Source organism: Chiloscyllium punctatum, chromosome 19, assembly GCF_047496795.1.
Source record: "Chiloscyllium punctatum isolate Juve2018m chromosome 19, sChiPun1.3, whole genome shotgun sequence".
NCBI lineage: Eukaryota > Metazoa > Chordata > Chondrichthyes > Orectolobiformes > Hemiscylliidae > Chiloscyllium > Chiloscyllium punctatum.
Window position 1 is genome coordinate 77,282,480 of NC_092757.1, and position 12,366 is coordinate 77,294,845.

Here is a 12,366-nt window from a genome sequence, read left to right on the forward strand (position 1 = left end):
TTCCTTTGTATCTCAAGGCCGCGTGAATATTTGTTGATGACTTCATGATGTTCAGCACCATTCATAGCTCATACTGAAGCTGCTCACGTCCATGTGCAGCAAGACCTGTACAACAACCAGGCTTGAGCTGACAATTGGACAGCAATATTCAGGCCATACATGCCAGGCAATGAAAATCTTGCGAGAGAATCAGCATCCTCCCTTCACTGGCATTACCTGAGGTGAATCCTCCACTATCAACTGGGCATTATCATTAACCAGAAATTGAACTAGACCAAGAGCAGGTTAGACACAAGGAATTTAGTAGCGAGTAACTAGTGTCATGTCTGCAAGGTATGGATGAGATGTGTGATTGACTTCGGTCTGTTTGCCTGCAGGAGTGCAGAACCCTCAGCACTTGAAGAAAGCTCCCAACCATCCACAACAAAATAGTCCCTTCACCACCTTCAACATTTACTTTCTTCATTACTGATGCACAGTGGCAGCAGTATGTGTTATCTATAATATGCACTGCTGTGACTTAGAAAAGCTGCTTTTGTTAACACCTTCTAAATTCAGGCATTTACCATCTACAGAGGAACCTCGATTATCCGAACAGTATGGATGGAGTATTCTGTTCAGAAAATCGAATGCCAGATAACACAGTTCAGCTTAGCATCTGGACCTTGCAATCTTGTTCGGATAATTCGAAAATTAGATAATCAAATGCCAGATAATCGAGGTTCCTCTGTAGTGAGATGAGGCCACCATATACGTGGAAGCATGACTACTTGAAAGTTTCCTTCCAAGCAGCACAACATTCTGTCTTGAAGCTATATCCGTGGTAGTTCACTGTCACTGAAGCACCAAGGTTCAAGATGGTGCCGACACTGGATAATGCTTTGGAAGCTCTCGATATTTTTATTCTCACATTTCTCACAATTATTCTGCACTCAATTCTAAGCCTGTAAAAATTACTAATAATGTTCTTGCTTTTGTGTACCTCTGTGCACTCGTAATCTTGTATGCCTCGCACTGTTTAAACACCCTATGATCTGTATGTCCTTGTCTGTAATGATCTGTCTGTATTGTTCGCAAAGCAAAACTTTACACTTCGGTAAACATGACAACAATAAATCAAATCCTGGAACTTGTACCCCAAGGATTACAGTGGTTCAAAAAGGTAGCTCACTTCCACTTTCCCAAGAGCAGTTGGGGATTAACAGTAAGTGCTGGTTTAGCACTTTGATCACATCTGGAGCAATAGACACCATTTTAATCTCCATATATAGAAAAGGGTATGTTCACATTGGAGTCAGTAAAACATGAGTTCTTGGCATTAGTGTTTTGTCAAATTATTATGGGCCCAACTAATAATGATACTGGGCAAGTCTGATCCCAGAATGAAACCTGACTTGTTAGTTTACGTGTTCAATTTTTGCACTTAGTTACTGTGGTGGTTAATAGCTGAAATATTTTCACACAAGGCTGTAGAAGTTCTCTAACAACAGACTGTTTATTGCACACTAGGAAAAAATAACAAAGATATAGATTTAAGATGGTTAGCTCTTAACATAAACAGCAAAACATGATTTTGACCAATTTCCTAATACTGCCCAGTCACAGATAATCCATGCCAGAGAAGTATCACTCCAAACTCAACACTCAATGTTTGATTAACTAACCTTCCTAGTTTTGTTTCCTTGGACTCTTTCAACAGTTTTACAATTTAGTTTTGAACCTGGCATGCTCCCCTAAACTTTCTCAGTTCTAACAACTTAGAGATGTTTATACAAACTCTCTCCCAGCTTGGAATCTCCACGAACTGACACTTTGGCTAAGGTGCTGGTTCTCCTGCTAAGAGAAAGCTGTTCTCCCTTTTTGACCAGAAGCCAAAAGCTTCAGTAAGAGTCTCTGATCTATTGTTAAACTCAGCAGTATAAATATTCCATACGTTAACACTATAGGGGTTCTGCCAGATACTTGATTGAAGTCACAGCTGACTTTGGAATTATTTAGGTCACTCTGCCATGTAACTTTGACCATCTAATAAAACCCATTACCTCACAGAAGTGACCAAAGACCAGCTTCTGTTTTAAAATCCAAATCCCAAATGATATTACATAATAAACTGCTTAATATGGCGAGAGATTGGATAAGTTGGATGTTCATTCTTTAGCATTTAGGAGAATATGTTACAGATACAGAAATTTGTTATCCATTTGCTTTCGAGAAGGAAGATGTGTGCTTCTTAACTTGGAATTATGGGGGCAAAGTGAATAATCAACAACATAGCTATGTGGCTTTAAATTAAATGCAATTATTTATTCATGTTTTCACAGATTAGTCCAGCAACATAGTAATACTCATGGTATCATACCTTTATAATGTCGCAGACACCACTATCACCATCCCTGGATATGTCTTGTCTCACTGGCAGGACAGACCCAGCAAAGGTGGTGGCATAGTTGTTTACATTTGGAGGGGAGTTGCTGTAGGTGTTCTCAACATTGACTCAACTCCATGAATCTCATGGCTTCAGGTTAAACATGGGCAAGGAAACCTCCTGCTGATTACCATGTATCGTTCTTCCTCAGTTGACTTATCAATACTCCATGTTGACCAACACTTGAAGGAAGCATGGAGGATGGCAAGGGCATAAAATGTACTCTGAGTGGGGGATTTCAATGTCCACTACCAAGACTGACTGACTCAGCAGTAATACCACAGATGGAGCTTGTCGGATCCTAAAAGACATAGTTGCGGGAGGTGAGGGAACCAACAAGAGGCAAAAAGCTATTTGATCTCATCCTTACCAGTCTGCCAGCTGCAGATGCTTCTGTCCGTGACCGTATTGGTAAGAGCAACCACTGCACAGTCCTTGTGGAGACTAAGTCCTCCCTTCACATTGAAAATAACGTTCATTGTATGGTGTGGCACAATCGCCATGCTAAATGGGACAGACTTTGAACAGATCTAGCAACTCAAGACTGGGCGTCCATGAGGCACTGGGCATCAACAGCAGCAGGCTCCACAGTTTGTAACCCCATGACCTGGTAGATCTCCCACTGAACCATCACTATCAAGCCAGGGGATCAGCCCTGGTTCAATAGCGTGTGCAGGAAGACATGCCAGGATCAGCACCGGGCACACCTGAAGATGAGGTGTCAATCTGGTGAAGTCATCAAACAGGACTACTTGCATGCCGAAAAGCATAAACAGCAACTGTTAAACAGAGTCAAGTAATCCCACAACCAACGGATCAGATCTAAGCTCTGCAGTCCTGTCACATCAAGTTGTGAATGGTGGTGGACGATCAAACCTCTTCCTGGAAGAGGAGGCTGCACAAATATCCCCATCCTCAATGATAGAAGAGCCCAGCATATCAGTGCAAAAGATAAAGCTAAAGCTTTTACAGCAATCTTCGGCCAAAAGTGCCAAGTGGATGATCCATCTTGGTCGCCTTCAGTGGGTCCCCAGCATTACGGATGCCAGTCTTCAGCCAATTCCATTCACACTGTGATCTCTAGAAATGGTTGGAGGGCCTGACAATATTCTAGCAAAAGTACTGAAGACTTGTGCTCCAGAACTTGCTGCTCCCCTAGCCTAGCTGTTCCAGTACAATTACAATATTGGCATCAGCCCGACCAATGTGGAATATTGCCCAAGTATGTCCCATACGTAAAAAGTAGGATAAATCCAACCTGGCCAATTACTTCCACATCAGTCTACTGTAGATCATCAGTAAAATGATGGAAGGCATCATCAGCAGTGCTATCAAGCATCTGCTGCCAGGATTTGGGTTCTGCCAGGGTCACTCAGCTCCTGACCTTTGTTCAACCATGGATAAAAGAGCTGAATTCGAGAGGCGCAGCTTGGAGGGCCGAAGGACCTGTTCTTTTGCTGTAATTTTCTTTGTGTAATAATCTTTGTATAGGATGAGACAAGAGTGACAGCCTTTGACATAAAGGCTGCATCAACCGAGTGTGGCATCACAGAGCACTGGCAAAACAGGAATCAAGAGGTATTGGGGAAAGCTCTCCGGTGGTTAGAGTCATACCTGACACATGATGGTTGTGGCTGTTGGAGGTCACTCATCTCCGCTCAAGGGCATCTTTGCAGGTGTTCTTCAGGGTAGTCTCCCAGGCCCAACCATCTTCAGCTGCTTCATCAGTGAGCTTTTTTCCATCATAAGGTCAGAAGTGGAGATGTTCGCTGATTGCACTGTGTTCAGCACCATTCACGATGACTCAGGCACTGAATCAGTTAGGGTCCAAATGCAACAAGATCTGGACAATATCCTGGCTTGGATATTGGCAAGTGGCAAGTAACATTCGCACCACAAATGCTAAGCTGTGAACATCACCAACAAGAGACCATCTAACCACTGTCCCTTGTCATTTAACAATGATACCATCACTGAATCCCCCGCTATCAACATCCTGGGAGTTTTCATTGATCAGAAACTTGACTGTACTCATCACATAGTTGCAGTTAGCGAGTTTTGAAAATTTGTAGCTCAGGTTGAGGTTCTGGATGTAAGTTTGCTTGCTGAGCTGGAAGGCTTGTTTTTCGGACGCTTCGTCACCACACTAGGTAACATCAGTGAGCCTCCGGTAAAGCCCACACAAAGTAGGCACTACACCAGTGCTTCATAGGAGGCTCACCGATGATTTTACCTAGTATGGTGATGAAACATCAGAAAATGAACCTTCCAGCTCAGCAAGCAAACTTCGGTCCAACATACTTGCAGTGGCTACAACAGCAGGTCAGGGACTAGGAATACTGTAGAGAAGAACCTGCTTCAACACCTGTCGTTCATCTACAAGGTGCAAGTCAGGAGTGATGGATGAGTCCAACCCCAACAACACTCAAAGTTTAATACCATCCAGGCTAAAGCAGCCTGCTTGATGGGCATCACATCCACAAGCATCCACTCCCTCCTCCACTGACACTCAGTAGCAGTGTGTACCTTTCACAAGATGCACTGCATAAATTCACCAAAGATCCTTAGACAACACCTTCCAAACCCATGCCCACTTCCATCTAGAAGGAAAAGGATAACAGATATAGGGAATTCTCCTCCAAGCCACTCACTATCCTGATTTGGAAATATATTGTCGTTCCTTCACTATTGCTGAGTCAAAAGGCTGGAATTTCCTCCCTAATGGCACTGGGGTCAGCCCACAGAAGGTGGACTGCAGCAGTTCAAGGCAGCAACTCACCATCACCCCCTCAAGGACAACTAGGGATAGGCAACAAATGCAACAAATGCTGGCCTGCCAGCGACATCCGCATCGCACAAAATGAATAAATTTTAAAAACCCCTAGACAGTCTAGTATTATTTCATTCAGTTCTCTTTTCTCTCTCCCTTCTTTTTTGTTTCCCTCTTCCTTCTCTCTGTCATGCTTTCTTCTGGTGCTCTCTTCACTCTCGCATACCTTTTATCGCACTCTTGTTGTCTCTTCCTTTTTCATTATCTCTCTCTCTCTCTTTCCCCCCCTTCCCCCCCAATCGTTGTCACGTTCTGTTTCTTCGTTTTTGTTCTCACTTGTACTGTCTGTCCCTTTCATCTCTCTCTCTCTCTCTCCCCCCCCCCCCCCCCCCCCCGCGCCAAGTCCTCCCTTGCTCATTCTTTTCGTTCTTATGTAGGTAGTTGGGTGTGTGCTGCCCCTTTTAAGAGTGGGTAAGGTGACGCAGGAACTCGGGAAAGTAGTCTAAAACTCACTGGAGCTGAGAGTACATGCAATAAAGTATTGCTAGTTCAAGTTTACCCTCCGTCTAGTTCCCTTTCTAGTGAACTGCAAATATATTAATTCTGTCTTGCTGCCTGCCTTCTCACGTGTTCTGTCTTCCATTTTGCTTACGGCTTCCCAGCCCTCAACCGAAGAGAAAAATCAAACACACATAGTGAGGCATGAGTATTTTGCATCTCAGTGTATCGAGTGGCCAGAATGGTTCCTTCTGCCCCTCAGTTCTTGGGCAATAAGATCTGTTGGTTTTTGGTCACATGATCAATACTGCTATTGTCCACCCAGAATTATTTGAAGTTAAGAGCCACTGCATCATGGAAAATGGATGGGGTAATTTATACTTTCTTATGGATTAAGAATGTAAGTAGTACGTGCCTCTATTGCAGTTCCCTTTTATGTTCGATTTTATGGACAGGATGGCTATAGATTTTTGAGTTTTAGATTTTGTGTAAATCCATGAACAATAGAGGGCGTGATGGTCATTTTCATAGAGTCACAGAGATATCTTGGCATACCCATGCAAAAGGATACTCCAACCATGGTTAATCAGTTAAGCATGTTCCAGGACTTCAGGCAATCCGTGAAGAAATTGTCAAAAATCAGCTGACTCTTGGCAAACATCTTGGCATCTGTTTCTCATCAATTTTTAAATGAGAAAGCAATTCCTGAAATTTTAAACTGAACATAAACATTTTTAAAGTTATGAATTTTACATGCCTTTACAGGACATGATAGTGGTCACCTTACAGAAATGTTCAAGATGTATTCTGTAGGTGGTATAGACTGCTGCTACAGTGGGTCAGTGGTGGTGAAAATGATTTGGTTGAAGTGGAATTTAAGCAAACTGCTTTGTATTGAATGGTGTCAAACTGCTTGAGTCTTATTAGATATCATTTGGACAAATGGTCCATGATATTACTGACTAATGTCTTGTAAACTACGGAAAGGCTTTGGGAAATGGATATATCACAAGATGTAGATTGCTTGGCCTTTGACTTTGTTTTTACCACAGTGTTTATGTGGCTGGTCAATGGCAATGTTCAGGATATTGTTTGTAGGAGCTTCAGCAATGATTGAGCTCTTGACAGGGCTGAAACCATTGGACCAGAGAAATAGACAATGCGTAAGATAGTGGGAGTTCTCTATGGGGAGTAGAAATCATGTGTGATTGGAAGAGGAGTTTGACAAGGATGCTGGCTCTCACTGTTCCTCTTTAATATCAATGCAGGGGCAATGATCACGCATATGTTTGAAGGCACAGACTTTACTGTTAAGAATAGGAGCATGTGGTTGATAATGTCAGTTCAGTTTGCAGATGAAATTTCATTTGCACAAGAAGGATTACTAAAACTAATAAATGATTATCAGCATGAATGAGATTTTGTGTGAAAATGAACATTGGCAAACCCAAAGTAGGGCCTATTTGAAAATCAAAAAATTCTCAAATATTTGTAGAAGGAAGGGAGCACAGATGCAAGATTTCAAGTTTTATCTGCAACAAGAAGTAAAAACAAAGACCAGAATGGGAAAGGCCACATTTGGTAAGAGTTAAGTTTATACTTATGACGCTGAATAAACTCAGTGACTTGTAAATTGCTTGATTTGCAGTGTTCTGTTGTATGAGTGAGATTAGGATTTTATGGAAGGAGGCAATCAAATTACTAACTAGCTTTGAAATGTGGATTTGGAGGAAAATGAAAAAGATTTGTTGACAGAAATAATAATAAATAATGAATTTCTGTGGAGAGTGATTGAACAAAGAGATTGGCAGGGCATTTTTGAGAGGAAACTGACGTAATGGAGGGAAGATCTCAAGAAAGGATGAGACGGGAATGCATTTTCACATGTCTTGAAAATTGAAGGATGTTATTGTCAAATGAAAAGAATGGCATACGATTGAGAGACCTGGAAAGACTGTTATTAGCCAAAGACCTGCCTTTAGGCTGATCACGCTTGATTCCTGACCAGATGTGGCGGGGTTGCAGAACTTCAGTTTGATTCATTGTCAGATCACTGAGCTCCATATGTTCCTTCAAATTCCTGTAAATTGCATTTCCTGGAACCTATTTCAGTTTCATTTGCTTTGCAAGATTAAATTTTTATATTTAGCTTGTCATTTTAAGAGTTGTGATTCCTTGGTTGAAATAGTATCTATTGACTAATTGCACGTTGTAACCTGCACAGATCCTGGTTGGGCATCGATTAACCGTGGAGTTCTAGTTTGCGATGAATGTTGCAGTGTTCATCGAAGCCTTGGTCGGCACATTTCGATGGTGAAACATCTCCGGCACAGCTCATGGTCTCCAACTCTCTTACATGTGAGTAATATATTAATGCAGGAGTTGTCTCAGCAATTCTCATTTCTGGATTTGTAGATTAAAGAATTTTCAAGGTTGTATTTTCTTAAACTAATCCACTTTCAACTTCTTTGGAATGAAAGCAAAAACCAAGTTTATGATTGTATAATTTAAAGGGAAGGTTGTTTCATTCTTGCCCTTCCAGTATCTGTAGATATATAGAGGAGGAAATCTTGTGGTGTCTATCATTTTGTTTTGTATGTCTGTGAATGAGGGGTAGCATACAAATCAATGTAGATCATTTTCCTTTAGAGTGAATTTAGACCAATACCTACTAAGGAATGGATGGTTACTGTCCCCATAGAAAGTTATGAATTTACTGAGAATCCGTAACAGAATCGGGTGACACAAATGTATAGTGGGTGGCCATGTTCCACTTTCTTGAATTGGCAATGAAACATAAAACAGGAATAGATTAACAAAAGGAAACAGGACAACTTTTAAGATTTTGAATGTGCATGATTTCAAATATCCTCTGCCCCTTTTTGTATTTTTCTTTGTGTTATCTATTCCATTAATAATCACGTAACTATTGGTGAAAATGAAGCATTTTTTGCCTTTATTGTAGTGCAGAAGGAACATCAGAACTGCAGATAGCTGCAGCTTTTATGTATTTGGAAGTCATGCATTTTGTTTAAGGAGATGAAATTGTAGCCTGTTTCTGTATAAAGTGTTTAAAAGTGTAAGTACTAAGAGCTAAAGCAATGTGTATATTCTTTTTATGCACAACCTATGAATGCCTGAACACTTGGTGATCCATAAGAGACGAGGAGTGCTGCAGCGAGTAATTCACTTTGTACCTCCCCAATGCCTGTCCGTTATCTACCAGGTACAAGTCAGAAGAGTGATGGAGTACCTGCCACTTGCTTCAATAGGTGCATCCCCAACAGCACTCGAAGCTTAAAGTTATCCAGGGAAAAGTTAAATTTCCCTGTCATGCCCTCGAACATTGTGTACTCTTTGGTCATCCCTTTTCTAGGTGCATGTTAAGGATGTCTCCTGAATGCCTTTTGAGGACTGGCAAAGCAATGTAGTAGTGTAATTTCTCTGATTCGGTGCTTTTTCCTCCTTTCATGTGAGCCGCAAAAGTTTTGTTACTTTTGCTTAACTTCTAGTGCATGTTGAAGCCAGTAGATCTTGTAATAATGTAACCAGTTAAAATATGCAGAAACTGTTACATTTGTATAAGTATGACATTCCACATCATAAAACTAAGTCAAAGCTTTGTGATACACTGGAAAAATGCTTCAGAGCCACATTCATTCATTTCCTTTACAAACATGGCAAGTCTTTATCGACAAGAACGGGATTCGATCATTAATTTCTTTGCCAATCTCAAACTTTGCAATTCTGCCTTATACTGTAATAGTTGTATTTTAAGAACTTGAAGTAACAAAAATTTGAGCATACATCAGAGTGTAATAAAATATCCCAAGGCACTTCCCAGAGCATTTCAAAAGAGAAAAAAGTCACCAAATGGCCTAAATACCATTAAAACAGATGACCATACATAAAAAACAAGTAATAAGAGTAGGCCAGTCATCCTTTTGAACTTGCAATGCCATTGTATAAGATCAAGAATGATCTGATTTTAATCCAAACTCTACATCCTTGCATACCCCGATGATCTTTATCCCCTTGGTAATCAAGAATTTATCTACCTCTCTCCTAAATGTATTTAATGATTTTGCATCCTCTATGTTTTGAAGAATGGAAATCCAAATACACTCAGCCTTCTGGGAGAAAATGTTTCCTCATCTCTGTCTCAAATGGGCACCCTCTTTTTTTTAAACTATGACCCCAAGTTCTATATCCTTCTACTACAAGAAGAAACATCCTTTCCACATACATCCAATCGAGTCCCCTCAGGGACATACTTTTCAACTAAGTCACCTCTGGCTGCTTTAAACTTCAAAGGATAGAGTCCTAGCCTGCCCTCATAAGGTCCTCCATTTATTCCAGGTACTAGTCTAGTATTCCTTCTCTGAACTGCTTCCAATGCATTAATGTCCTTCTGTAGGTACGTTGACAAGCATTGTATGCAGTACCCTAGATATGGTCTCACCAATACCCTGTATAACGAGGATAACCTCCCAACTCTCTCCTCCAGTTCCTCGCGCAATATCCATAAGATTTAGTTTTCCTGATTACTTGCTGTACCTGCACACTAACCTCCTTTTGATTCATGCAGTAGGCCACCTAGTTCTCTCAGCATCTCAGAGCTCTGCAACCTCTCATCATTTAGATAATACACTGTTATTCTTTCTGCTAAAATGTACAACTTTACACTGCCGTACATTGAACTTCATTTGCCATATCATTGCCCACTCCTTTAAGGAGCCTAAAAGGGGGATATAAGGTTAAGTTTGTTTCACAACACACTTTCCTACCTATGTTTGTGTCATCAGCAAATTTAGCTATCATACCTTCGAGTCTTCTATCCAAATCCTCTATGTAAATTGTACAGAGGCCTCAACACTGACCCATGACAACTTGCCAGTCTGAAAAACACCCATTTATTTGTACTTTGTTTTGTTAGCAAGCCATTCTTCTATCCATGACAATATGTTATCTAAATTTCGTATATCCACTGGCTCCCCCTTACCTACAGTACAAGTTGCTTCTTCAAAGAACGTAATTAACATGATTTTTCCCATGACAAAACTAATTTTTACTGTTGGCTCTGATTGACTTCCTTGAACTTATCCACATGCCCTGTAATGATGCCTTTAATGACTTCTAACTTTTTACCTTAGCAGATGTTCAGCGAAGTGGTCTGTAAATTCCTGCTTTCTGTCTCGCTCCCTTTTTAATAAATGAATTACGTTAGCTAATGTCCAAGCTAAAGGAAACTTTCTTGAATACACTGAGTTTTGTAAAAACAAAGCCAATGCATCAGCTGTCTTGCTAGCTCCTTCGTTTAAGACTCCAAGATGAAATTGATCAGGACCTGGGGACTTGTCAACTCAGTTCCAACAATTTACTCTGCTCCTTTTTCTGGTAATTGTAATTTTCTTGAACTCTCACCTCCTTTTTCAATTCCTGATTATAGTTTTTTCCAGGATATTACTTGAATCTCTTTTAGTGAAGGTGCAAAATATCTGTTTGGAGTGTCTGCTTTCTCTTTGTGCTGCATTACTAATTCCCAGACTTGTTTTCTGCAGGACCAAAAGCTCGCTCGAAGAGGTAGATATTAAGGCTTGTCTTAAAGCAAGAAAGTGAAGTAGAGTTGTTTAGCGAAGAAGTTCCAGATCTTATGGCTAATGGAGCCAAAAGCATAGCTAGTCATCGTAGAGTAGTTAAAATCTGGAATGCTTAAGCCAAAATTAAAGTTGTATGGATGTCTCAGGTTTGTAGTGGTATTTTTGACACATTCTAAAGCTAACTTTTTTTCTGTTGATTTATTTTTCATAACTGTTATTTTGTGTGAAGTAGATGCCTGAATTGAATGTATTGTGGAGTGCGCTGAACCTATTAGTTAATCTGCATGATAATACCAGTAAAATAGATTTTGTTAAATTGGAAATAACAGCAGCTCATGCATAACGTGGTGCGCTGATGCGAAGATGGAGTTTTACAGTACTATAATGCAATACACCACAGGAACAGGCTCTTTTTCCCACCAACCTGCGCCGATTCTTGATCCATATTTCGGGCTGCTACTCATTGCCCATATGCAGTTTCGATCTCTTAGACACATGTACAGGAGGTGAACTATCAAGATATGCCTTAAACTTTTCGAACATGTCTGCTTCAACTTGACTCCAGTGCATTCCAAGCATCCACCACGCTCTGCGTGAAAAATGTTCCCTGCGCATCTCTCCTAAACTTTACAACACTCTCCTTGAACCTGTGCCCTCTTGTAAGTAACCTTCCTTCCCTGGGAAAAAGACTCCGACTGTGCACCCTATCTATGCTCCTCATAATTTGTAGACCTTTAACAGGCCACCCCTCAGCCTCTGGCTTTCTCATGAAAGCCATCAGAGTTCATTTAATCTCTCCTCATAACTAATATCCTCCAGACCAAGCAACATCTTGGTCAACATTCTTTGTGCTCTGTCCAAAGCATCCATGTTTTTCTCGTAGTGTGGTGACCAGAACTACATGCAGTATTCCAAAAGTAGCCTAATTAAAATTTTATATGGCTGTAATATAACTTGCCAGCTTTTATATTTGTATGCCTTCTTGACCACCTATGTTGACACTTTTGGGGATCTCTGGAGCTGTATCCTTCAATCCCTTTTTAGCTATGATATTTTGGGTTGCAAGCACTGTT

The 12,366-nt window shown here is 40.7% G+C and overlaps 1 protein-coding gene across 8 annotated transcripts in view; it reads left to right on the top strand.

The window, feature by feature from the left end:
- git1 (G protein-coupled receptor kinase interacting ArfGAP 1) overlaps positions 1–12,366 on the top strand; it is a 220,828-nt gene that overhangs the window by 97,288 nt on the left and 111,174 nt on the right. For all 8 annotated transcript variants that reach the window (XM_072589745.1, XM_072589750.1, XM_072589746.1 and 5 more), the window contains exon 2: positions 7,918–8,051. In XM_072589745.1, the coding sequence (XP_072445846.1) occupies positions 7,918–8,051 (134 nt within the window). The remainder of the gene's footprint in view (positions 1–7,917; positions 8,052–12,366) is intronic.